The following is a 25,865-nucleotide window of genomic DNA, read 5'->3' as shown; positions in this document are numbered from 1 at the left end:
AATTCATAGCTTTAAGATCGACTGTGTTCTTTGCAACATAAGCTAAGGTGAATGCTACATTTATCACCTGACCTCAGAGCCCTTGCTTTGTTTGGCCAGCCCAAGTGGCATTTTGGGATCTGTTATTATCTGAAACAGTGTCCAATTGTGAAAAAATGATCTGATCATTTTGTTTTTTTACTCATTTCACTTTCTTTGTCAATGGTATGAATTCATCTTATTTTGTAATTCACTAACCCACAGGATGAGACTGTTTTTGGTCATACCGCACAAGAACTGCAGTTGTCAGAGAAAAGAGATTCTATTCTTGTAGTCCTAGATAATTCCTGGTTTTTGATTGTGCAATAATCTGAGAATTATAAATCCTCAAATTGTCATTTTTGGGGAAATCTCTCTAATGAATTTAAAGCCCCATTTTATTCCACATTCCTTGAATTATGATTCACAAGAAACTCATTTATCACATAAACCAGTCACTTTTCCAAAATCTTCCCTAGGCTGTCTCATGGGGTTCCTGAAAACAATGTTTTGTCAATTAGTGTTATGCATTACACTAGTGGTGTGCATTTGTCCATTGGAAATAGTTACCTTGTTTTCACTACCAAAATGTTCATATATCAATTCCTAAATTCCTAACCTGGAAGATCTGTATTTTTGCAATCAGTTCTTGTATCAAATAGTTTACCTGTGTGGCTTATTTTCTTTAAGCAGAACTCTCTTTCTGAAGAAAAGAAAAACTCCCTTTAAGGATGTTGGGAAGAAATTCAGTAAGCATTGTAATGCTTAAGTAACATTGTTGACAAGCTAGAGGTATGTCTCTCAAGCATTGTAACACTTAAGTAATATTGCTGAGAAGCTAGAGGTATGTCTCTCAAGTAATTGGAAGTGTAGATAACACTGAGAATCAGGGCATCTGGGAACATTATACTTCTTCTATCATCAGGAACATTGTGTAATCAAGAAAATGCCACTGAAATTGCTCGCTCCACAGATGCACTGCATTTTTGGCAATCTACGTAGTAGTATGCTCTTGCCATAAGTATTGCTTATATATGCATATTTCCATAATATATAAAATGATCTTACTCAACAACAAAAAGACAATCATCCAAATTAAAAACGGGCAAAAGGAATGAATAAACACTTTTCCAAGGAGGAAATACAAATGCCTAGGAATAATTTTATCTGAAGCAGTGAGAGATGAAGATACTGAAATGTACAAAACACTGCTGAAGGAAATTAGGGAAGACCTAAGTAAATGGCAAGACAAATGTTTTTTTGGCTAGAAAGGATTAATATTATTAAGCACCAGGCCTGCAGGACCACATTTGGGTATTGCATTTATTTATTTACACATCTCTTGGTGTGTTTAGGCTGTTTGAGGAGAAGCACAATAACTTACTCTTCTCAATTATCAGACAATAATTTGGTTCTTACCATGGAGTATGCTGAAGAAGTATTTGTTTCATGATTTAAAAAACTAATGTGAAGAGAGTTGGACAGATATTGCTAATGATGGGGGAGAAAGGAGAAGTAGAGGAACAATAGGAAATAATGTTGAGGGAGGGCATTCCCGTGAATGAGATACACAGGAGGAGACAGATTAGACAGAAGACATTTTAGTGCACCCAGAATCTCTCTCCAGGATCAGTGATACAGACATCATCATGAGAAACCTTGTGGTACCAGAGTAAACACCTAAAGAGAGGTGACTCCTGGGAGGAAGGAGTCCACTGAGATAAGAGGTGAACATGAAGCTCCAAGCTGTCTCCAAAGGGTCAAAAGTTGCACAAAATTTCATTGTGTTTTTCTTTCTTGTCTCTGGTGAACTAAATATCTCCAGGAGTAGAGAGACAAAAGAATAATCATTCATGGCACTCAAGGGAATGAAATCCCTGCAGGCATGGGAGATCTAAATGCTCCAACTACACTATCTCATCTACTTTACTAATCTCTGGTGAGGAGGAAACACAATCTTGCCTTCTAGAGACCTCATGAATGGTGCCATCTCCCTGCCCTTCCTGGGAGCAGAGCTTCCAACTTCATCCTTCATCCAAGGAAGAATCTGCCTCGGTGATCAGACCCCTCTTTGATAATTTCTGGGTGAGTCACAGAATCTTCACCAGAGCAGGGGGAAAGTATTATGAGGATAGTGACCAAGATATTGGTTGTATCTTTCAGGGCATCAACAGAGAAAACCCATAAAGGGAGCTTTATCGTACATGTCCCACCTAGTGAAAAAGCTAGAGAGGAGTCACTGCAATACCCTGAAGTGGCACTAAAATCCTGGTGAGGTGGGTTCCCTGTGCTTCACCTATTCAACCCTCCTCCCCACTACAGAATCCACTGGCAGCCAGTGATCATTCTATTGTCTTTATTTTTTTGCATAATCTGTAAGTTAATATAATTGAAATTATGATCATGTATCATGTTTGGTCTTGTTTCTTTCAATTAGCCATGATCATTTAAGATTCATCCTTGTCCTTTTTGGCTGGATGGAATATTTTTCTTATCACTGACTAATATTCCACTGTATAGATAGAGCAGAGTGTGTTTATCTATTCACTTACTGAAGTACATCTTGGTTGTGTTCAGATTTGGGAGATTACAAATAAAGCTGCTATAAATATTCTTTGTGGGTTTTTGTGTGGACTTAAGTTTTCAAACAATTTTACCCAAGAGTAAAATTGCTAGATTGTGGTAAGAATCTGCCAAACTGTCTTAGGTTCAGATCTTTTGCCCATTTTTAAATTGGGGGTTAAGAAGTCTGTGTATATTGGGATGCAAATCATTTATCTGATACGACTATGCAAATATTTTTCTTGAAATCAGTGGATTTTCTTTTCATTCCCCTATGAATGTTTTTCACAGAAAAGTGGTTTTATATTTGAATAAAATCAAACTTATGAAATTTATTCCATCATGTGTCTTGCCTTGGGTGCTATATCTAAAAGTTCATCACCAAACCACCCCAGATATGTTTTATTCTAGAAGTTTTAGGTTTTACATTTTAGGTTTAAGCATAGGATTTATTTTGAGTTAATTTTTGTGAAAGGCATAAAATCTGTGTGTAAGCTCCTTTTGAGTTTTGCATGTGTGTGTCCCATTGTTCCAACAATATTTGTTGAAAAGACCATACTTTTTCCATTGAATTGCCCTTGCTTCTTTGTCAAAGATCAATTGATTGCATTTGTGTAGGTCTACTTCTGGGCTCTCCAATATTAACCTGTGTGTCTATTTCACCAAAACAACAGAGTTTGGTTATTGTGTCTTTGTAGCTAGACTTGAAATCAGGTAGTATTTATCTTTCAAGTTCTTACTTCTTCCTCAGTATTGTTTAGGCTATCTAGGTGTTTTCCTTTCCATAGAAGCTTGAGAATAATTTTTCAATAGCTACAAAAGAACTTGCTGGCATTAAGAATGGGATTGAGTTGAATGTATAGATCAGTTTGGGAAGAAATGGCATCTTAACAATATTAGGTCTTCCTATCCATTAAGATGGGTTTATTTGATTGTATGTTTTTAACTTTTTATTGTAGTAACCTATATGCAACTTAAAACTTGTCATTAAACCATTTTCAGGGGTATCACTTGGTAATATTAATTCCATTCAAAATATGTGCTTCCATCACCAATATGAATTGCCCCAGCTTTTTTATCACTTGGTTCAAAATGGCTGGTCAAAATGATTGTAAAATAAAATAAAGTCTAAGAGCTTTTTCAGGGGGGTTTACTGCCTTGGGAAAATGTTTACAGTTATGAAAAAGTATGGCTACTCAACAACAGAGTAAAGGAGAATCAGGAGCAGTTGGTTTCCATTTTATTGTCAGATATTGTGCCCTAGATATGTCTATATAAAATAAGGAATAATTAATTAAATCTGTTTCTCAGAGAAATGATAGCATTTGAGTTAATTTGCTGATCACTGCTCATGGGCAAATATTCATTGTTCTGGGCTCTTTTCCAGCAGTTTCATCAGCTACATGGAACCAGAAAACCAAACACATGTTTCAGAATTTATCCTCCTTGGACTGTCAGAAGATACAGAAGTGCAGCCCCTCCTCTTTGGGCTGTTTCTGGTGATGTACCTGGTCACTTTCTTTGGAAACTTGCTCATCGTCCTGGCCATCTTCTCTGACTCCCACCTCCACACACCCATGTACTTCTTCCTCTCTAATCTGTCTTTTACAGATATGTGTTTTATCTCCAACACTATCCCAAAGATGCTGTTGAACATCCAGACAAAGAGTAAAATCATAACCTATGAAAACTGCGTCACCCAGATGTACTTTTTCATTCTTTTTGTAGAAGTAGACAACTTCCTCCTGGCTGTGATGGCCTATGACCGCTTCGTGGCCATCTGTCACCCCCTGCACTACACGGTCATCATGAACCCCCAGTTCTGTGGCCTCCTGCTGCTGGCTTCCTGGTTATTGAGTGCTCTGGTCTCTCTTTTTCAAGTCTTAATGGTTTTGCAATTGTCTTTTTGTACCGAGTTGGAAATCCCCCACTTTTTCTGTGAACTTGATCAAGTAGTCCAACTTGCTTGTTCAGACACCTTCCTTAATGACCTAGTGACATATTTTGCAACTGGAATCTTGGGTGGTATTCCCCTCACTGGTATCCTTCTGTCTTACTCTAAGATTATATCCTCAATTTTGAGAGTTTCATCCATTGGGGGCAAGTGTAAAGCATTTTCCACCTGTGGGTCTCACCTCTCTGTAGTGTCCCTGTTTTATGGTACAGGTCTTGGAGTGTATCTTAGTTCTGCTGCTACCCAAAACTCAAGGGCAAGTGCAATAGCTTCAGTGACATACACAGTTGTCACACCCATGCTGAACCCCTTTATCTATAGTCTTCGAAACAGGGACATAAAACATGCCTTAAAAAAACTCTTCAGCTGAGAAGCATTCTCTTGCTAAAAGGATCCTTTGCTCAAGTTTAGATATTTTCTTATGATTAAGAGAGGTTAAATATAGGGGCTCTATCTAGATACTCTTATGGAATTTAATCTCTTTTTGCCTAATTTCTAGAATTTTATCTTTTTACACTTCATCCATCAAAAACCCCTGAATCTTCTCTTTCTTTTTTCCTGTTTAATATAATTTTATTGAAATATATTCACATACTATACAATCATCCAAAGTGTATAACAATTATTCATATTACCATCATATATTTGTGTATTCAATACTACAATCAATTTTTGAACATTTTTATCACTACAAAAGATAAAAAATAAATACAAAAAGAATAAAAATAAAAGTAAAAGAGCACTCAAAGCGTGTCATACCCCTCCTCTCCGCTCATTTACTTTTTTAATTGTGTAAAACAATTGTTCATAGTATTATCATATAGTTGTGCATTCTTCACCACAGTCATTTTTAACATTTTCCTTACTCCAAAAAATAAAAATATGAATAAACATAGAAATTGAAAGAACAGTCAAAATGTCCCACATCCCATATTATTCATTTACTTTTTGTCCCCATTTTTTCTACTTATTTGTCTGTACACTAGGTACAGGGAGTCTGAGCCAGAAGGTTTACACAATCACATGGTCACACCATATAATCTATATAGTTATATATTTGCCTTCAAGAATCAAAGATACTGGATTGAAATTTAACTATTTCAGATATTTCCTTCTGACTGTTCTAATAAACTAAAAACTAAAAAGGGATATCTATATAATGCATGGTTACCTCCAGAATGACCTCTCAACTCTATTTGAAACCTCTCAGCCACTGAAACTTAATTTTACTTCAATTTTCTTCCCCCTTTTGGTAAAAGGACTTTCTCAACCACACAATGCAGGGTCCAGGCTCATTCCTGGGAGTCATATCCTGCAGTGCCAGGGAGATTTACAGCCCTGTGAGTCACATCCCATGTAGTGGGGAGGGCAGTGAGTTCACCTGCTGAGTTGGCTTAGCTAGAGAGAGAGAGAGATCACATCTGAGCAACAAAAGAGGCACTCAGGGGGTGACTCTTAGGCACAATTATGAGTAGGCTTAGCCTCTCTTTTGCAGTAACAAACTTCATAAGGGCAAGCCCCAAGATTGAGGGCTTGGCCTACTAAGCTGGTGGTCCCCAATACTTGCAAGAATATCAGGATTTCCACAGCTGGGGAAGTTTAATATTTCAAGATTTTTCCACAGTCCCTCAAGGGGGCTTTGTACATACTTTTTATTCTCTGCCCAAATTACTGTGGATTATATAGGGGCTTCATGCTAACCTGTACAAACAACAAGGTTTCATTCCCTAGTCACAGTTCCACATAATTATGGATTTGAGTGAACTGACCATACAAGTCAAATTACGTACTGCTACAGAAAATACATATTTTGTGCCATATCACCATCTATTCCCTTGGTCCTTTGCAGAAGCCAGAGTTCCAAAACGTGGTTAGTAACATCCTATACCCTTTAGTCAGATCTAACCCAATCACAACCAAGTTCATTTCATTCACATCTCCACTCAAAGTCTGATCTCCTTTTCAGTCTCTCTAGAAGTTGATTCTTGGGGCAATGCCAACAGTCACAGCTGTCGAACTCTGGCCCCGAGTCCCAGGTGCCACACAGACACCCGAAGATACAGGGACTGAACATGTCACACACAAAGAGCTCAGAATCTCAACAATTCAGAAATAACTGTTACAACTCATGAATAAATCTGACTGCTGTAGGAGCTTACAATCTAGGAACCTCCACACAAGCATTCCCCTGATAGCCCATGCTCCCAGATTCAATTCTCAGGGTTTACACACTGTTATTAGTCCATATTAGTTAGGCTTTATAATGTTTGTCCTTTCAATTCTGGTTTACTTCACTCAACCAACTGTCCTCATGGTCCATTCACCTCACTGCATACCTCATAATGTTATTTTTCTTGCTGCTTCCTCATGGAAATACACTCTTATATTTGTACATTTAATCACACATATTGACCACTCTAGTTTTCACTAAGTTATACAGTCCCAGTCTTTATCTTATATCTTTTCTTTTGGTGTCCTACATGCCTCTAGCCTTCCTTTATCAACCTTCCTCACAGTCATCTTTGTTCAGTGTACTTACAGGATTGTGCTACCATCACACAGTATTTTGCTATCCATCTCTGGATCTATACAATCAATTGTCTAGAACATTCTATACTCCTTCAGCATCAAGTGCCAGATCTCTACCTTCTTTCTGTCTCCTGGTATCTTCATTTCTACACTCCTTTACAAACCTCTCTCTCCTGTTTTTCCCTATCTGTCTGTAGCACTCCCTTTAGTATTACTTGTAGAGGAGGTCTCCTAGTCATGAACACTAACATTGTCTGTTTATCTGTAAGTATTTTAAACTCTCCCTCACTTTTGAAGGACAGTTTTGCCAGATAGAGAATTCTTGTTTAGCAGTTTTTCTCTTGGTATTTTGAATATGTCATACCACTGTGTTCTTGCCTCCATGGTTTCTGTTGAGAGATCTGCACTTAGTCTAATTGAGCTTCCCTTGTATGTGATGAATTGCTTTTCTCTTGCTGCTTTCAGAATTCTCTCTTAGTCTTTGACATTTGAAAATCTGATTAGTAAGTGTCTTGGAGTAGGTTTCTTTGGATCAATTTGGTTTGGGGTGCTCTGGGCCTCTTGGACCTGTAATTTTATGTCTTTCATACGAGTTGGGAAATTTTCATTATTTCCTCTATTATTCCTTCTGCCTTTTTTCCTTCTGTTTTTCTTCTGAGACACATATAACATGTATATTCATGTGTTTCATGTTGTCTTTCAGTTCCCTGAGACCAGCTCATATTTTTCCATTGTTTTCCCTATCTGTTCTTTTGAGCTCAGGATTTCAGATGTCTCGGCCTCCATGTCATTGATCTTTCCTTCTGCCTTTGTAAGTCTGCAGTTTTATGTCTCCATTGTGTTTTTCATCTCTTCCCTTGTGTCTTTCATTCCCTTAAGTTCTGCCATTTGTTTTTCAAGCTTATGAATTCGTTCTTATGATCACCCAGTGTCTTCCTTATATCCTTTATCTCTTTTGTCACATTCTCCCTCATTTTGTTGACTTAAGAGATTTGTTGAACATCTATAATTAATTGTTTCAATTCCTGAATCTCAGTTGAAATGTTAGTTTCTTCCTTTTACTTGGCCATATCTTTCCATTTCCTGATGTGGCTCATTATTATGCTGTCTTGACATGTGGATTTCTTGGTTGGTTTATTCTGGAGGTTGTTTTTTTTTTTTTTTTTTTTTTTTTTTCTCTTCTACATACAGTTTTCTTGTTGGGTGACTTGGATTTCTATCTTTTTTTTTTTTTTGTTTCTCTCCCTGGCCAGTTGTCAGATTTGTTCTGCCCCCCAGTCTTCTCTCCAAAATCAGATGCCCACCATGACCTGCCACAGGGATGGGAGGTAAGCACTGGGCACTGCAGCATATTTACTGTGACTGGTAATACAAATCTGCTGGCTTCCAGAGATGATCAGTTTTCCACCAGCTAGCAAGACCTGGGTTTGATTTGGGGCCCTTCTTTAACAGTCGGATCTTCCCTATTTCTCAACCAAAACAGGGCTTTGTTTCCATACAGGGCATATAGACTAGCTTCTGTATTCCTGTGCCAGTTTAGATATATTATGTCTCCCAGAAAAAAGCCATGTTCTTTGCTGCAATCTTCTGGAGACAGATGACTTCAAGTTGATTAGGTTGGAGCCTTTTGATGATTTCCATGGAGATGTGCCTTGTAACACTTTTGATTAGAGTATGATCTGTTGATTGGATTGTATCCATGGACATGTGGCCCCACCCACTCAGCTTGGTTCCTGATTTAATTACTGGAGCCCTATAAAAGCTGAGATATAGAAGGACTTAAGAGCATCTACAGCTGAGAGACATTTTGAAGATGGCCATTGAAAGCTGCAGCTGAGACAGACATTTTGGAGAATGCCATTTTAAAATAAAACCTGGGAGCATCAGTTCTGAAGGGGACAGTGGTGCTTTTGAACACAACTCCTACTTTTTGAAGGATGTTCCACAAACAAGAAATATTTGGTCTCTGGTGGATGCAGTCCTAAAACAACCAACACAAGAGAGTAAGTCCCTCATTAGAGAAGTCACTTTCCATTGGCAATTCACCACATCTTAGCATTTGTAATTTATTCATCATATCAATTACTGGGAAATTAGGTTTCCTGGCCATTTTAATTTATTCAGGTCTCTCAGAGCTTATAATCTTGTGGGAACAACAAGGTATAAGCAAATAAGCAAAGCAATCACCATATAATTACTTGTTGCCATAAGGCTCTGAAGAAAGCAAAGTTGGGATGCTGGGTGAAGAATAAGGGTGTGGGGAGGGGACAGTCCTCTTCAGATTGAGTGACCCTGCTCACACACTTGTAGATGATATTTGTGCTGAGACAATTAGCAGGAACCACAAGGGACATTCAAAGAGACACAAATTCAGGCAAAAGCAGGTAGTGTGTGTAGAATTCCCCAAATGTGAATGTCCTTGGTATGTTTGAACAGCCTCAGACTTGGTCCTATGGTTAGACGGCAGTAGTACGGTGGGGATTGGTGGGGTGGTAGGTGGAAATGTTAGGTAGAGAACAGTTTTGCAGGATTTTACCTTTTTTGCATGCAAAGGGGTTTGAATTTTATTTGAAATTCATTTAGAACCCAATAAAGAGTTTTAAGCAAGGAAAGGACATGATAAGTTCATGTTTTTTCTAATATCACTATGACTATTATAGATATGGGTAGGAGGTAAGTTTAGAAGCAGGGAGGTTTGGCAAAGGGCTAATCAGTTATGTAGGTGACAGCTGATGGTGGCTTCGACAATAGTAGTGATAGCAGAATTGGAGAATAATGCATATTCCATGCATATTTTGGGTATAGGAATTCCTGATCATTTTTATGTGGGATGTGAAGGAGCAGGAAGATTCAAGGGTTTTGCTAATGTTTCTGACTTAAGTAACTGGCTGGGTGGGAGGGACTTTAATGTTTTAGGAAAGCTAAGGAAGGGACAGATTTGAAGAGAAAAGATAGCATTCCAGAATTTAGTTTTGTAGATTTTTGTGGAATAACCTATTGAAGAAGTTAGTATTTAGTGGATGAGTCTGGAACTCAGAGAAGAGGTAGGGGCTATGGCTCTCCTTTTGGGGGCACCTTTCCATCTGATTAAATGTTTGAGAAAATACAATATACAGAATATAATCAAATGTATGTAAACTTGCTGAAAGAATTTCCTGCTGAGTTTTGATTCCACTTTTACGTCTTATTTTACTTATCTATCAGATTTTTTTTATTCAGTTTTATTGAAATACATTCGCACACCATACAATCATCCATAAAAATATGGAACGCTTCACGAATTTGTGTGTCATCCTTGCGCAGGGGCCATGCTAATCTTCTCTGTATCATTCCAATTTTAGTATATGTGCTGCCAAAGCAAGCACTATCTATCAGATTTTTAAAATCTAATTTTCTCATTCACACCCAAGAGTATTTTCAAAATCTAGAATTTATTGAGTCTGCTCCCTCAAGTTACACGTATTTAACCCTACAAGAGTCAGTTATGTGTTACTCACAGCTGGTTTGAGTCAAGAACCTTGAAAAAAGGTTGATATTGTGTAATGGACAGACTCACCCATGGATACAACCCTGTGAACTTACTTTCTCATTAATTCCTTTATATATATATATATACATTTGAGATTGTTTACATACCATACAACTATCCAAAGATCCAAAGTGTACAATCAATTGCCATTGATACCATCATACAGCTGTGCATCCATCACCACAGTTAATTTTTTTTCAATTTTCAGAACATTTTCATTACTCCAGAAAAGAAATAAAGATCAAAAAAAGAGACTCAAATCCTCCCATACCCCTAACCGTGCCCCCTCTATTATTGATTCATAGTTTCGGTATAGTACATTTGTTACTGTTGATGAAAAATGTTAAAATACTATAAAAAACTGTATTATATAGTTTGCAATAGGTATATTTTTTCCTATATGCCTCTCCATTATTACCTTCTAGTTATAATGCCATACATTTGTTCTAGTTCATGAGAGAGATTTCTAGTATTTGTATAGTTAATCATGGACATTGTCCACCACAAGATTCACTGTTTTATACATTCCCATATTTTAACCTCCAACTTTCCTTCTGGTGACATATGTGACTCTGAGCTTACCCTTTCCACCACCTTCACACACCTTTCGGCACTGTTATTCTCACAACATGCTACCATTACCCCTGTCCATTTCCAAACATTTAAGTTCCCCCTAGTTGAACATTCTGCTCATAATAAACAAACACCCCCCCCCTTCTTTAGCCTCATTCTATATCCTGGTAACTTCTATTTCATGTCTATGAATTTACATATTATAATTAGTTCATATCAGTGAGATCCTGCAATATTTGCCTTTATGTGTCTGTCTTATTTTACTTGACATAGTGCCCTCAAGGTTTCTTCATCAACCCCTTTCTTTTAGGACAGTTTTGTTCACACACCATACATTCCATCCTAAGTAAACAATTGATGGTTCCCTGTATAGTCACGTATTTATGTTTTCACCACCATCACTGCTATTTGTATGAGGACATCTCCATTTCTTCCCCAAAGAGGAGGAAGAGTCAAAGAAGGCATAGAGACAAAAAAAAAAAAAAAAAAAAAAAAAGAAAGAAAAAAGAGAAAGAGAGAGAGAAATAAAACAACAACAACAAAAACACATGACAACTAGAAAGCAACAAAATGCAAGAGAGTATTAACCTAAAGTAGGATAAAGAGTCAGACAACATTATCCATGCCAGGAGTCCCATATCCTTCCCTTATCCCCTCCCACCTCATATGCATTTAACTTTGTTGTATCGCCTTTGTTCTATCAAAGGAAGCATAATACAATGTTCCCATTAATTATAGTCTCTAGTTTGCCTTGATTGCATTTTCCCCCCAACCCCACCCTATTTTTAACATCTTGCAATGTTGACATTCATTTGTCCCAGTCTTTACCCTTCATCTTTTGTTCTGGTGTCCCACATGGTCCCAACCTTCCTCTTTCAACCATATTCACAGTCATCCTTGTTCAGTGTACTTACATTGCTGTGCTACTATCTCCCAAAATTGTGTTCCAAACCTCTCACTCTTGTCTTTTCCTTTCTGTCCGCAGTGCTTCCTTTAGTGTTTCCCGTAGAGCAGGTATCTTTTTCACAAATTCTGTCATTGTCTGTTTGTCTGAGAATATTTTAAGCTCTCCCTCATATTTTAAGGACAGTTTTGCAGGATATAGGATTCTTGGTTGATGGTTTTTTTATTTCAGCATCTTAAATATACCACCCCACTACCTTCTTGCCTCCAAAATACTTTCTATTGAGAAATCTGCATAGTCTTATCAAGCTTCCTTTGTATGTGATGGATCACTTTTCTCTTGCTGCTTTCAGGATTCTCTCTTTATCTTTGACATTTGATAATCTGATTAATTAGTGTCTTGGTGTGGGCCTATTCAGATTTATTCTGTTTGGGGTATGCTGCACTTCTTGGATCCATAAGTTTATGTCTTTCATAAGAGATAGGAAATTTTCATTGATTATTTCCTCTATTATTGCTTCTGCCCCTTTTCCCTTCTCTTCTCCTTTGGGGACACTGATGACACATACATTCTGGATTTTCACTTTGTCCTTAAGTTCCAGGAGATGTTGCTCATATTTTTCTATTCTTTTCTCTGTTTGTGTGTGTGTGTGTGTGTGTGTGTGTGTGTGTGTGTGTGTGTGTGGGCTTTCAGGTGCCTTGTTCTCCAGTTCCTGAGTGTTTTCTTCTGCCTCTTGAGATCTACTTTTGTATGTTTCCATTGTGTCTTTCCTGTCTTGTGTTGTGCCTTTCATTTCCATGGACTCTGCCAGTTGTTTTCTCAAACTTTCAATTTCTACCTTATGTACACCCAGTGTTTTCATTATATGGTCCATCTCTTTTGCCATATCCTCCCTAAACTTTTTTGAATTGACTTAGTATTAATTGTTTAAGTTCTTGTATCTCAGTTGAAGTGTAAGTTTGTTCCTTTTACTGAGCCATAACGTCATTTCTCTTAGTGTAGGTTGTGGTTTTCTGTTGACCAGGCATGGTTTCCTTGGTTATCCCAATCATGTTTTCCCAGACCAAAACAGGCTCTGCTCCTAGAAGGAAGAAATATTCAGTATCCAGTTTCCCTGAGGGTGTGTCTTAGAAGATTGATACACCCTGTGAGGCCTCAGGTCACTGTGCTTTTCTGCCCAGCAGGTGGCACCTGTCAGCCTGTAACTCCAGAATGGTGTAAGGAGGTGTGGCCCATGGCTGTTTTCCCCAGGCTCTGGGGTCTGGTTCTGAATGGAAAGTGGGTAGTAGAGCTGGGCCCTGCCCCTTTCCTCTTAGGGAAATAGGCCCTGTAGGGAGAGGTCATTAGCATTTCAATGGTCTCTCTCTCTCTGCCTGTGCTATCTCCACCCTTGTCTGGGAACCAAAAATGGACGAGGCTTTCTCCACTGAGCTGAAACAGGAACAGAAAGCCCCCTTCAGGGCCAGACTGGCTTTCCAAGGTCAGTCTTCACCCAAAGCCGCATGCCCAAATTGTTTTTAATGCTTAAGAATGCTATTTAGAACTTTATACCTTCTTAATTTTCTTAGATTTCTCACTTATGTTGTTTCCCATTTCAAAAAAAAAAAAGCACTTTTTAGATAACTTAAGGTAAAACAGGACAAGACATAATACAAAACAAAATTTTAACCAAACCACAAACAAAACCAAGACCAAGAATCAAAGCCAAGTCCTAGGCAACCAAGTCTTTCCAGAAATCTGAAACTTCCATTGTAGTAGAGATATTATTCTGTTAATTTCAACATTGTATCTTTGATATCTAGCACCAAGCCTAGTACATAGCAGATGCACAATAGATAAACATTGTCATGGTAGCAGTATGTTATGCCCACACTTCAGGACCCTTAGCAGATGCTATCAGTGCCCCAGTCACATCCCTTAACCCACCCAGGATATCTACATACAGATCTCTTATAAGCCTGCAGATTTCTGCATTTCTTTGTTGAAGGGCAAAACTTTGACTAGTGTTTATTGACTTTGACTAGTGTTTATGATTTCTATGTTCCAGAAATAAAGGAGAGAGAAAGATAGAAGCAAATTAAGTGGTCTGACTTTGCTGTCATTGAATTTATGGTTCTGTTAAACATGAAACCCTTTATAGAGTACAATATGAAACTTTCTGTACCCAAGTGCTAGTTTTTCCCTAAGAAATGGATAATTGTGACTTGAAAACTCAGAGCAGAGGTTTGTAGACTTTGTCTCCTTGTACCATTCACTGAGGGGAACCTGTGAGTAAAAGGCAAGATGGAATGAGTGGGCAGGATGTGGAATGGCTTAAATCCATTTCACACTCTGCTCTTTAGAAGGGGAATGTATAACACACTTTAATGTCATTTATTTTGTACTGCCACAGCCAAGAGAACCATTAAATTAAGAATGACATAAAACAGCCTACTGCAGAGATCCAACACAGCTCATCAAGGCTTCTTATTCTTCTTCCTGCCTCCTTGAGTAGTTTGAATTTTCCTGTCTGTTGTTCCTCACCTTCAATTTGAATTCAATTCAACTAACGTTTATTGAGCAGCAAATATGTAGTAGTACCTGTGCTAGGCACTGTAATGAATTTGAAAATAGATATGTTTGAAGCATACCTACATTAGTAATGGAGATGGACAATTGTTATAACACTAAGTGTTTATTTGTAATAAATACTAAAGCAATGGAGAGGAAGAATATGGTTTAGAGAAGAAGCAGGGATGTCTTTCTGGAGAAAGAAAATTCCAGCTGGGCACTGAAGCACAGGATGTGGATTTGGGCCTATATCAATGTGGATATAGGGTTTTTAGGTGGAGAAGGGGATTGGGAAAGTAAGGCACAGATAACAAGGTATAGCCAGGAGAAGACTGGGGTGGCCAGAATATGTTGGGTTTGCAGTTTGCATACTGGAAAAAAAGGGTCTGATGTGAATGCCAAACTCCTCAGGATCCCCTTATTAGCCAAAGGGGGCAGGGACAGAGCAAAGACCTTTTGACAAGGGGATTATAATAGCAGGAATGTTCGGGTGCAAATAATAGAAACTTGATCCCAGCTGTTTTGAGCAAAAAAGGAACATGTTATGATTAGGCCTGGCTGGTCTCAGGTGCTCAGATGATGCTGTCAGGTAACTTGCTCCATCTTCGGGCTTAGCTGGCATCTGGGTTGTTTTCATATTCAGGCAGCAAATGATCACCAGCAGCTTCTGATATATATACTCTCAGCTTACACTGGAGGGAGGGCTTCTATGTTTCTTTGCTCCAGAAAAAAAGCAATCATGGTCTCAGTCTCCTTGGCCTGGAATAAATCATATGCCCATTTTGAACCAATCACCATGGCAGGGAGGCAGGGCTGGATACACAGTTTGCAAAACCCAGTGCAAAATAAAAATGTGGGGCAATTTGCGAAAGAGCAGGAGAAAAATGCCATTAAAGATACTAAAATATAAAGCTATTTCATTTATTCTGCATTCCCTCTGCAGGATGTGTTAGATTTAGGTCCTGGGCCCTCACCCTATCCCCACCCTTAGGTATTTTAGAGCCACCACCCTGCCCCACCCTAGGAACCCTGCAGGTCTGCAATAAGCCACTGCCCCCACCCTTAGGAATCCTAAACATTTAAAATTTTAAACTTTCCCGCTCCCAAGTCCCTGCTCTCAAACCAGCCAATGGAAATCTGCCAACTACCCCCTTTCCCAAATGCAGCCACTGACAGACAGCAAACCTAAACCTAGCAGCCTCCCCATCCCTGGAAAAAGAACTTTCCCCGTCCTCCCACCAGTATAAATTAACCTTCTCTTCCTCTTCAGCCTGGCGCGCTGTGACGTCATGAGGCTGCGCCGAGCGACGATCCCAGATCCCGGAAGTGCCCCTGCTCCAGTTTTGGCGCCGGACCTGGGACCCAAGGTCTGAACAAGGTGCTGCTCTGTGGGTTCCTGGACCCCTGAGGTGGGACATTGGCGAGTCTCAGCTCCGTGACCGACGGAGAGACTTTCCTCCTAGAACTGGATGAGAGGGTTTCTTGCCCCCCATGTCCAGGACCCCGAGGGCTGCTGCTGCAGATAACAGGTTTGATGAGTGAGTGTGGACGACTCATGGGCTGGTACAAGCCTTGGTCTAGTTTCTCCGGTTCTTGGTCTTGTCTTCTGTTTGTTTGTGGGCTGTTTGTTTCTTCTTGAGTGTCACATAAACTGCTGGAGCTGTAAGTGGGAGACTGCACTTGGTTTGGGTGCCCAGTGGCACATAAATTTATACCAAAGCTGTTTTTGGAGGGTGAAGCCCCAGGCATGGGGGATTAGCCATTGGGACTTGGTTTGGAAGGAAGCAGCCCCTGGCATTAAGGGAGGTCACGAATTTGGGTGCCTAGGTTTTGGTTATTTGGGTGCTCAGTGGCACATAAAGCCATTGAGACTTGGTTGCCTAGGACTTGGCTTTGATTCGTGGTCTTGGTTTTGTTTGTGGTTTGGTTAAAATTTTGTTTTGTGTTATGTCTTGTCCTGTTTTACCTTAAGTTATCTAAAAAGTGATTTCTTTTTTTTGAAATGGGAAACAACATAAGTGAGAAATCTAAGAAAATTAAGAAGTTATGAAGTTCTAAATAGCATTCTTAAGCATTAAAACAATTTGGGTATGAGCCCATGACAAAAACAAACAAACAAACAAAAAACAACAACAAAGCCTAAAACGTTTATGCAAAGTAATTTGGCTTAAGTATAAATTAGAGGATGGCCACAAGTGGCCAAGCCAGGGATCAATAAAATATATTGTTATTTTGCAACTAAATTTATTTTGCAAGAAAATGAACAAATAAGATAAAATTCTATATGTGCAGTGTTTGATGACTCTATCTTAGTATAAAAAGTTCCAAGGAAAATGTTTCAGGCATTGTGTTTAAACAGCCAGCCAACCCCCTAGCCTCTCCTTAAAAGCCCCAGAGTAAATAAAACCCTAGCCCTCAGTATAAAACAGTGCTGATTAAGATTCCCAGCCCGCAGGTGGTTGAGGCTTTTGAACTCCAGGCAGAAACTTTGGTGGCTGAGATTTCTAGACCCAGGATGGGTCCTGTGCCCCCGATCCTGCTAGAGTTTGCAATTTTTGCACTTCCCTTTCCCTCCCCACCCCCCAGAGCCTACAACTTAGCCACTCCCTCCTCTTCCTCTCCCTCCAACACCTTGTCAGAAAGCTGAGAACCAGCCCCTCATGCCTATGAATTCCCTGAAATGGCCTTCCCACCTCATATCGTGAGTGATGTGAACTTCAGGCAGGGTGTCTCTGCCTCTGGAGGACACAGGCAGGGACAGTGTCTTTTCCCACAAGGGCCAGCTGAGATAGACACAAGGTGTGAGCAATCTCCTGTCTCTACCCCAGATCTACACAACTGGAAGAACTGGGTCCCCAGTTATCAAGAGGATCCGAGGAAAATGAAAAATGTGTTTAACTTAATTTTTGTAATGCATAATCCTAAGTGGGCTGATACAGAAACTTTGTTAAATGTGCTATAACCTCAAAAGAAAGGAGAATTAGAAATAAAAGTGCTCAATTATGCTAATTCTTTAACCAATGATAAACCAGAAAGTCCAGTTCATGCCCCAGGAAATCTGAGTATTCCACAAGTAGATCCCCTATTGGGACCCAAGTAAACAAGCTGGCAGAACAAAATTAGGTCACTATAAAGCTTGCATAATTGTGAGACTAAGAAATGGAGTTCATGAACAAAATAACTTCAATAAAATTCAGGAGGTTGTCTAACAGCTGGATGAAAATCCATCCATGTTTTGAGAACGATTATTCAAAGCTTACCTAAAATTTACTAATATAAGCCCAAAGGACCCAATAAATCAATGCAATGTAATTCAGTCTTTTATTTGTCAGACTGCCCCTGACATTCATCAGAAATTACAGAAAGTTAAGGTGGCCTTAAGTTACCAATCTCAGCACTGGCGAAAATTACATATAATGTTTTCTATAATTGTAATGCAGCTCAAGGAAAGGTCCAAAAGAAAGCTATTACCTACAAAGCTAACTGGGATACTGATGTCTTAAAAACATTCCTGAATAGAAGTTTTCATCAGCAAAAGGAGTCTGAGAAAGGTAAAACCCCCAGGGCCCCAAGGAAACTGCTGGGCCCACAGCATATGCATATTGCAGGGGGGAGGGAGTTTGGAAATGGGGATGTCCCAGCTTGATGCAAAGGGAAACAAGGGACCCCAGCAATCCAGTGTCCACAGCTGACTGGAGACAGGAGAGTGAACTTAGTGATTAGGCCCATCCTGATCCCCACAAAGAACCTTGGATCGCAAGGTCTCCAAGTGGGTAAGAACTTAGTAAAATTTCTGGTAGACAGGGGACTTAATTGCACTTGAAAGGAATCAGTCCTTGTTATAAGCATGTCTGAAGTTGCTAATGTTTCCCAGCATCAGCAATGCCAAACTGGAAAAAGGTCAATTGACTTATAAATTTCTTTACAAGGTCCCCCCCCTTCACTGCTGTCTCTCTCCCCCTCTCTCTGAAATGAATTTACAAGTTCTGACTCCAGGAGCAGGCCTACAAACTGCATTGAAAGATCCAGGCAAACCACAACTGCCTAAGGAAGAAGAGCTGTGAAATAGCCAGAGATGTATCAGAAGTCACATTAAGATTGCAGCCATACATGATTCCAACACATTCAAACAATGTCCGCCTAGATGAAGAGAAGAGAGGGCATTTTTGCCACCAATTAAAAGATTTTAGAATAAGGACTAATAACAACAAAAACTCAAAGTTACAAATTTGTCCAGAATTTAAGAGTTATAAATTCAATGTTAGAAAACATACATCCCACAATATCTAATCCGTATACTCTCCTCACCTATATTTCTGATGCATATACTTAGTTTGACATTAAAAAATGCCATTTATTGCATCTCAATAAATAAAGACTCACAAAAACTCTTTGCATTTGAATGAGAAGAACTTGACTTAGAAATAAAACAGCAGTGTAGGTAAAGTATGCTACCACGAAGTTTCAAAAATGCAAGTCTTTTCCAGAAATGTTCAGGGAGTAAAGCTCCACAGCAGATTTTTCTAAGGCAGACCATTTGGCAAGTGGCCATGCCAAAGAACAAAAAGAAACTCAGAATTCTTAGGTATAAGTGGCTGTTGTCAACTGTCAATACCAAATTTTGGATTGATAGCCAAACCTCTATATCTGGACATGAAGAGAAATGAAAAACAAACAAACAAAAAAAACCTTAAAATGGACACAAGAAGGTACAATTGCCTTTCAGAGTTTAAAGGCAAATTAATATCAGCTCCAGCCTTGGGCTCCCTGATCCCATTAAGAAATTTAACCTGTCTGTCCATGAAAAGCAGGGCATGACTTACAAGTTACTTTTGGAAATATATAGGACCAGTGGTTTGTTTGTCAAAACAGTTTGACACTGTAGCCCAAGAATAGCCTGCTGGCCCGAAGCAGTGGCAATCACTTGTGAACTCTTATGAGAAACAAAAAGTTTTCTTTGAACTCCCCACGTGTCCTTACTGTTTTTTTTTCTTTTTAATTTTTATTGGGATTGTTCAGATACCATACAATTATCCAAAGATCCAAAGTGTATAATCAGTTGCCCCTGGTACCCTCATACAGCTGTGTATCCATCACCGCACTTAATTTTTGTTCAATTTTTAGAAACTTTTCATTATTCCAGACAAGAAGTAAAGTAAGAGATGAAAAAAGAAAAAGAAAAAAAAAAAGAAAAGGAAACTCAAATCCTCCCATATCCCTAACCAACCCCCCTCAATTGTTGACTCGTAGTGTTGGTATAGTACATTTATTACTGTCTATGAAAGAATGTTGAAATACTATTAACTGTAGTATATAGTTTGCAATAGGTACATATTTCTTCCCTATATGCCCCTCTATTATTAACTTCTAGTTGTATTGTCATACATTTGTTCTGGTTCATGGAAGAGTTTTCTAATATTTGTACAGTTAATCATGGACATTGCCCCCACCATAGGATTCAGTTTTATACATTCCCATCTTTTGACCTCCAGCTTTCCTTCTGGTGACATATATGACTCTGAGCTTCCCATTTCCACCTCATTCATGAACCATTTGGCACTGTTAGTTATTCTCACATCTTGCTACCCACACCTCTGTTCATTTCCAAACATTTAAGTTCATCCTAGTTGAACATTCTGCTCATACTAAGCAACCGCTCCCCATTCTTAAGCCTCGTCCTATATTTTGGTACCTTATATTTCATGACTATGAGTTTACATATTATAATTAGTTCTTATCCATGAGACCCTGCAATATTTGTCCTTATGTGTCTGGCTTATTTCACTCAGTATATATTGCCTTTGAGGTTTTGTCATCAGTCCATTTTTGTTTTTTTTCAGATGGTTTTGTTCACTCACCATACATTCCATCCTAAGTAAACAATCAGTGGTTCTCTGTATGGTCACATATTTATGTGTTCACCACCTTCACCACTGTCTATATAAGGGCATCTACATTTCTTCCACAAGGCAGAAGGGAGAGTCAAAGAAAGTAGAGAGGCGAAAGAAAGAGGAAAAAAAATGACAGCGAGGAAGTAGCAAAAGGAAAAGTAACCTTAAATCAGAATAGAGTAAAGAGTCAGACAACACCACCAATGTCAAGTGTCTAACACACCTCCCCTATCCCCCCCTCTTATCTGCATTTACCTTGGTATATCATCTTTGTTACATTAAAGGAAGCATAATACAATGATTCTGTTAGTTACAGTCTCTAGTTTATGTTGATTGCATCCCTCCCCCAATGCCTCCCCACCTCTAACACCATGCAAGGTTGACGTTTGCCCATTCTCCCACATAAAAGAACATATTTGTACATCTTATCACAACCATTGAACACTCTAGATTTCACCAAGTTACACAGTCTCAGTCTTTATCTTTCCTCATTTCTGGTGTCTCACATGCTCCCAACCTTCCTCTCCCAACCATACTTATGGTTATCTTTGTTCAGTGTACTTACATTGTTGTGCCACCATCTCCCAAAATTGTGTTCCAAACCACGCACTCCTGTCTTCTCCTGTCATTCTGTAGTGCTCCCTTTAGTATTTCCTGTAGGGTGGGTGTCTTGTTCACAAAGTCTCTCATTGTCTGTTTGTCGGAAAGTATTTTGAGCTCTCCCTCATATTTGAAGGACAGCTTTGCTGGATATAGGATTCTTGGTTGGTGGTTTTTCTCTTTCAGTATCCCAAATATATCACACCACTTCCTTCTTGCCTTCATGGTTTCTGCTGAGAGATCTGCACATAGTCTTATTAAGCTTCCTTTGTATGTAATGGCTTGCTTTTCTCTTGCTGCTTCCAGGATTCTCTCTTTGTCTTTGACCTTTGATAATCTGATTATTAAGTGTCTTGGTGTAGGCCTATTCAGATCTCTTCTGTTTGGAGTACGCTGCGCTTCTTGGATCTGTAAGTTTATGTCTTTCATAAGAGATGGGAAATTTTCATTATTTCCTCTATTATTGCTTCTGCCCCCTTTCCCTTCTCTTCTCCTTCTGGGACACCAATGATACATACTTTATTGAACATTCTTTCATCCTTAAGTTCCCGGAGACATTGCTCATATTTTTTTCATTCTTTTCTCCATCTCCTCCTTTGCATGTAGGCTTTCAGGTGTTTTGTTCTCCAGTTCCTGAGTGTTTTCTTCTGCCTCTTGAGATCTGCTGTTGTATGTTTCCATTGTGTCTTTCATCTCTTGTGTTGTGCCTTTCATTTCCATAGATTCTGCTAGTTGTTTTTTGAACTTTCGATTTCTGCCTTATGTATGCCCAGCGTTTTCTTTACAGTCTCTATCTCTTTTGTGAAATATTCTCTAAACTTTTTGAATTGATTTAGTATTAGTTGTTTAAATTCCTGTATCTCAGTTGAAGTGTACGTTTGTTCCTTTGACTGGTCATAGCTTCGTTTTTCTCAGTGTAGGTTGTAGTTTTCTGTTGTCTAGGCATCTGGCTCCTAGGCCACCTCAGTCAGGTTTTCCCAGATGAGAACAGGCTCAGGTCACAGAAGGAGGAAATATTCAGTATCTGGTTTCCCTGATGGTTTTTCTTAGAGGATTGATACACCTGTGCTTTTCTACCTGCAGGTGCACCTGTCAGCCTGTCACCGGCTGGTGTAAGAGGGAGTGGCCTGTGGCTCTCCTCCCCCAGGCTTTGGGGTCTGGTTCTGGAAAAGCAGGCAGTGGAGCTGGGCCCCTCCCTTTCCTCTTGGGAAGCTATGCCCCCTCCAGAGAGGTAACTTGCATATCAATAAGTTCTTTGTTTTTCTGACTCTGCTGATCAAAGTGTTTTGATTTTAAAATGGCTGAGGCTGTCTTTACTGCAAAGTACTGCATGCTGAAAATGGCTGAGGTTTTCTCCACAGAGAGAGAAAGGGACAGAAAGGCTCCCAGGTTCACCCATCAGCCAGAGATAGCACCCGATCCTCTGGGCTCCCCATCCTGAGACAGATATGTCCCCCAACTCTCCCAAGGTCAGTTGTCACCAAAAGCCTCTGTCTGCTTGTTGGGGATTCGCTGTCTGTATTGAGCAGTTAACATTAAAACCCCAGTTGGAGCTGGGCTGAGAGAGTGCTGTTCTCTAGCACCACGAGGCTTCCATGAGGGAGGGGCTCTCGGCTCTCAGCGCAGGTCCGCAGTTTTACTTACAGATTTTATGCTGCAATCTTGGGCATTCCTCCCAATTCAGGTTGGTGGATGATGAGTGGACAGTCACATTTGTCTCCCTGCAGTTATTCCAGGTTATTTACTAGATTTTTTGGTCATTTATGAATTGTTCCGGGGAGGAGTAACAGTCCTCCACTCCCCTCTATGCTACCATCTTAGCTCCTCCCCGTCCTTACTGTTTTGCAGCAAAATGCAGACAGTGGCGCACAATGGAGAAACTAAGTCCTTATCAGGCAGCACTGCTGAACAATCTTGAATGTCATCTTACAGAAAGGAGAATATTCAGTAGCAAATACTGCCTCTCCCACCAGAAATATCAGTACAAAGGGTAGGACTAAGTGCTCTCATAAGTGCCCTCCAGTTAAACACAAGATCATCTATCTGCACAGATTTAAGATATGCTTTTCCTAAAATGCATGTGCACAAAACAATTTTAAAAAACATGGTCAAATAACTGCAGCCAACAAAAACATAAAATATATAGATTTAATTTTTAAGTTGTTAAATATGGTAATGCATCCCAAGAAATTAGTCATCTACTGCAAAGGACATCTATCCATGAGTAATAAAAGACCTAAATGGTGAAAAAAACTAGGAAATAGATTCATGGTCGAGCCAAAAGTCCTTGGAATCTTTAAGTATTTGTTAGAGCCTAAAGACCCTAGGGAAAATTAACCAAGGTACAAAATAAAAATTATTCTTGTCTTGAGCCCCAGGTTGGGCGCCAATTTTCATGGGTTGGTCTCTTTATAGTTCAAACCTATGCTCTCTGTTAGAAAAGGCCTGAGCCTTATCAGGTCAACATTCAGTTGGTTTGGGCTTCATCAAGTAACCTCCCACTCAGTTAAGAGCATAGGGACAGAAAATAGTTTATAAGTAAAGAGCACACATGGCAAGAATTTAACTTCAACACATTTTTACTAAAGGAGCACTTAAGGTAAAAGGAACAAGTTTGCAATGTAAAAATTATTTGATACATTACAAAGTCTGGGAGCCCGTGCTCCTCCAGATGCAGCTGGACATGAAATCAGAGGGCTCTCCCCTTTCTGAGTTACAGATTATTTATAGCCTTTTTGATTTAGAGTACATTTAATTAAATCACACTCTATTTTGACATTTTAACCATGAGTGGTAAATGATGTGTTGTGAAACATGAGTGACCCACAAAGTGTTCTGATCCACGAATAATTCACAAGTGTCTTGATCCAAGAATGGTTCAAGATCAAAGGAGGGTATCCAGCATTATCAGAGACAGCCTTGAATGTCCACAAAACTCTACTGTAAATATTTCTACTAATTAAGATATGACTTCTGTAAGAGCAATATAACTTACCTTTTGCTTATATGAAATCTAAAAATTAGAAAAGAGATTGCTATTACTTGTTTCTAACTTACTGATAGTTTTCCTATTTCAGTCTATGATTAGTTTAGCCATTATATCATGCTGATAAACAGACATTTGATTACAACTCTACGCAGCATTGCTACATTACTTACAACTTTTCTGTGATTATAGTAACAGCTGCAGCCCCATGCTGTTTTCTTTTTACACAGAGGACTAGATGATTACATGTTATCTATATCTAAGAAGGTTGAGAGGGCCTTTCTGCTTTTTTGAAAATATCCACAGCTTTTTTAACTGTTTAGCTTCTCCTTCAGTATAATCTTATAATATAGAACTTTAAGGATGTGAATCATCTGTTCCAGTTATTATAGTAACTGCTTTCTACTTTTTATCACTTGGAAATTGTACTTGAGTATTTTAGATAAGCTTCTAAATCACAAAGAATAACTGATTCTTCACCATCAAAACAGAAAACATCATGTGGTTTATGAGAGCAGCACAGAGAGAAAGAGTCAGCATCCTCAATATCAAATTCCTCAGTGGGGATATTATCCTGTGACAACAGGTCTTTATTTCTTTACACCACTTTGAAAGACAATCTCATGTGCTTTCCCAACAGTCTGAAGAACTCCATTTATCATTGCTTATAGGGTAGATTTGTGGTGATGAGCTACATCACCTTTGTTTATCAATGTCTTAATCTCTCCCTCATTTTTATTCAGTTTTATTAAGCTGCATTCACGTACCATACAATCATCCACAGTGTACAATCAGTTGTTTTCAGTACCATCACATAGTAGTGCATTCATCACCACAATTTTAAATATTTTCATTATTCAAAAAAATAAGAATAAAAATAAAAGTTAAAATGAACATCTCAATCAGCTCATCCCCTCATCCCTCCCTATTATTCATTTAATTTTTGTCCCCATTTTTTCTACTCACCTGTCCATACACTGGATAAAGGGAGTGTGAGCCACAAGGTTTTCACAATCACACAGTTACACTGTGTAAGCTATCTAGTTATACAGTAATCTTCAAGATTACATGTTACTGGTTTGCAGTTCAACAGTTGCAGGTATTTCCTTCTAGCTGTTCTGGTACACTGAGAACTAAAAAGAGATAACTACGTAATGCATAAGATTTACCTCCAGCATGACGTCTCAACTGAAGGCAGATGGAGCGGCAGCCCCACCCTTCCAAGTGCTTGCCCAGCAGCCATGCTCCTTCCAAACACTGGGGTGGAGGATCCGATATCTTCAATCATTGAGGTGATGGCCGTGCTCTTACCACCACCCTCATCAGGCATCTGGTTGGAAAGCAGAATTTTAAGCAAGGGTCACCTTTCTAATAGTTTGTGATATCATATTCTTCATTTTTGTTTAAGGCCTTATCAGAAGTACCCTTAGTGTTCATATTTCTACCAAGAATCTCTACAAAGCATCCTAGGCCTTTTTTTTTTTTTTTACAAGAACCTCACAATTATTCTTGCCTCTTCTTATTACCCAATTCAGAAGCAATATTTAGATTTTTGTCATTTGTAGTCAGTTTTCTCAGCTACAGAAAGCAGATATCAATAAATGGGAATATATTAGCTTATAAGCTTACAGTTTTGAGGCCATGAGCGTGTCCAAATCAAGTCATCAAGGCAATGCTTTCTCCCTGAATGCTGGCCGGTGGTGATCCTGGACCCCTGTCACATGGCAAGGCACATTGTAGCTTATGATGGTGTCTCTTCCTGATTTTTC

The 25,865-nt window shown here is 39.1% G+C and overlaps 2 protein-coding genes and 1 non-coding gene across 9 annotated transcripts in view; 2 read left to right on the top strand and 1 right to left on the bottom strand.

The window, feature by feature from the left end:
* Nucleotides 1-3,983: 3,983 nt before the first annotated feature.
* Nucleotides 3,984-4,904, top strand: LOC119520572 (olfactory receptor 7A17-like). Its single transcript, XM_037818518.1, has one exon. It carries the CDS (start codon nt 3,984-3,986, stop codon nt 4,902-4,904), a length of 921 nt encoding a protein of 306 aa, XP_037674446.1.
* Nucleotides 4,905-10,321: 5,417 nt separating this feature from the next.
* LOC119520671 lies at nt 10,322-10,428 on the bottom strand. The gene has a single exon (XR_005214210.1). It is a non-coding gene; the product is annotated as a U6 spliceosomal RNA (small nuclear RNA).
* Nucleotides 10,429-15,929: 5,501 nt separating this feature from the next.
* Nucleotides 15,930-25,865, top strand: part of LOC119520249 (zinc finger protein 596-like) — a 31,145-nt gene continuing 21,209 nt past the window's right edge. For 2 of the 7 annotated variants that reach the window (XM_037817956.1, XM_037817949.1), the window contains exon 1: nt 15,966-16,148. The gene's annotated coding sequence lies outside the window, so the exon portion shown is untranslated. Of the gene's footprint in view, nt 16,154-18,059; nt 18,171-22,295; nt 22,342-25,865 lie in introns of those variants that run through there. The other 5 variants (XM_037817950.1, XM_037817954.1, XM_037817951.1 and 2 more) reach the window with 5 other exon arrangements.

Source organism: Choloepus didactylus, chromosome 25 (assembly GCF_015220235.1).
Source record: "Choloepus didactylus isolate mChoDid1 chromosome 25, mChoDid1.pri, whole genome shotgun sequence".
Taxonomy (NCBI): Eukaryota; Metazoa; Chordata; class Mammalia; order Pilosa; family Megalonychidae; genus Choloepus; species Choloepus didactylus.
The sequence above is the reverse complement of the archived record's forward strand: the minus strand, read 5'-3'. Positions and strand labels throughout refer to the sequence as shown.

Bases quoted from the DNA above. Each gene is read 5' to 3' on its own strand.
- LOC119520572 (XM_037818518.1), top strand. From the start codon at position 3,984: ATGGAACCAGAAAACCAAACACATGTTTCAGAATTTATCCTCCTTGGA.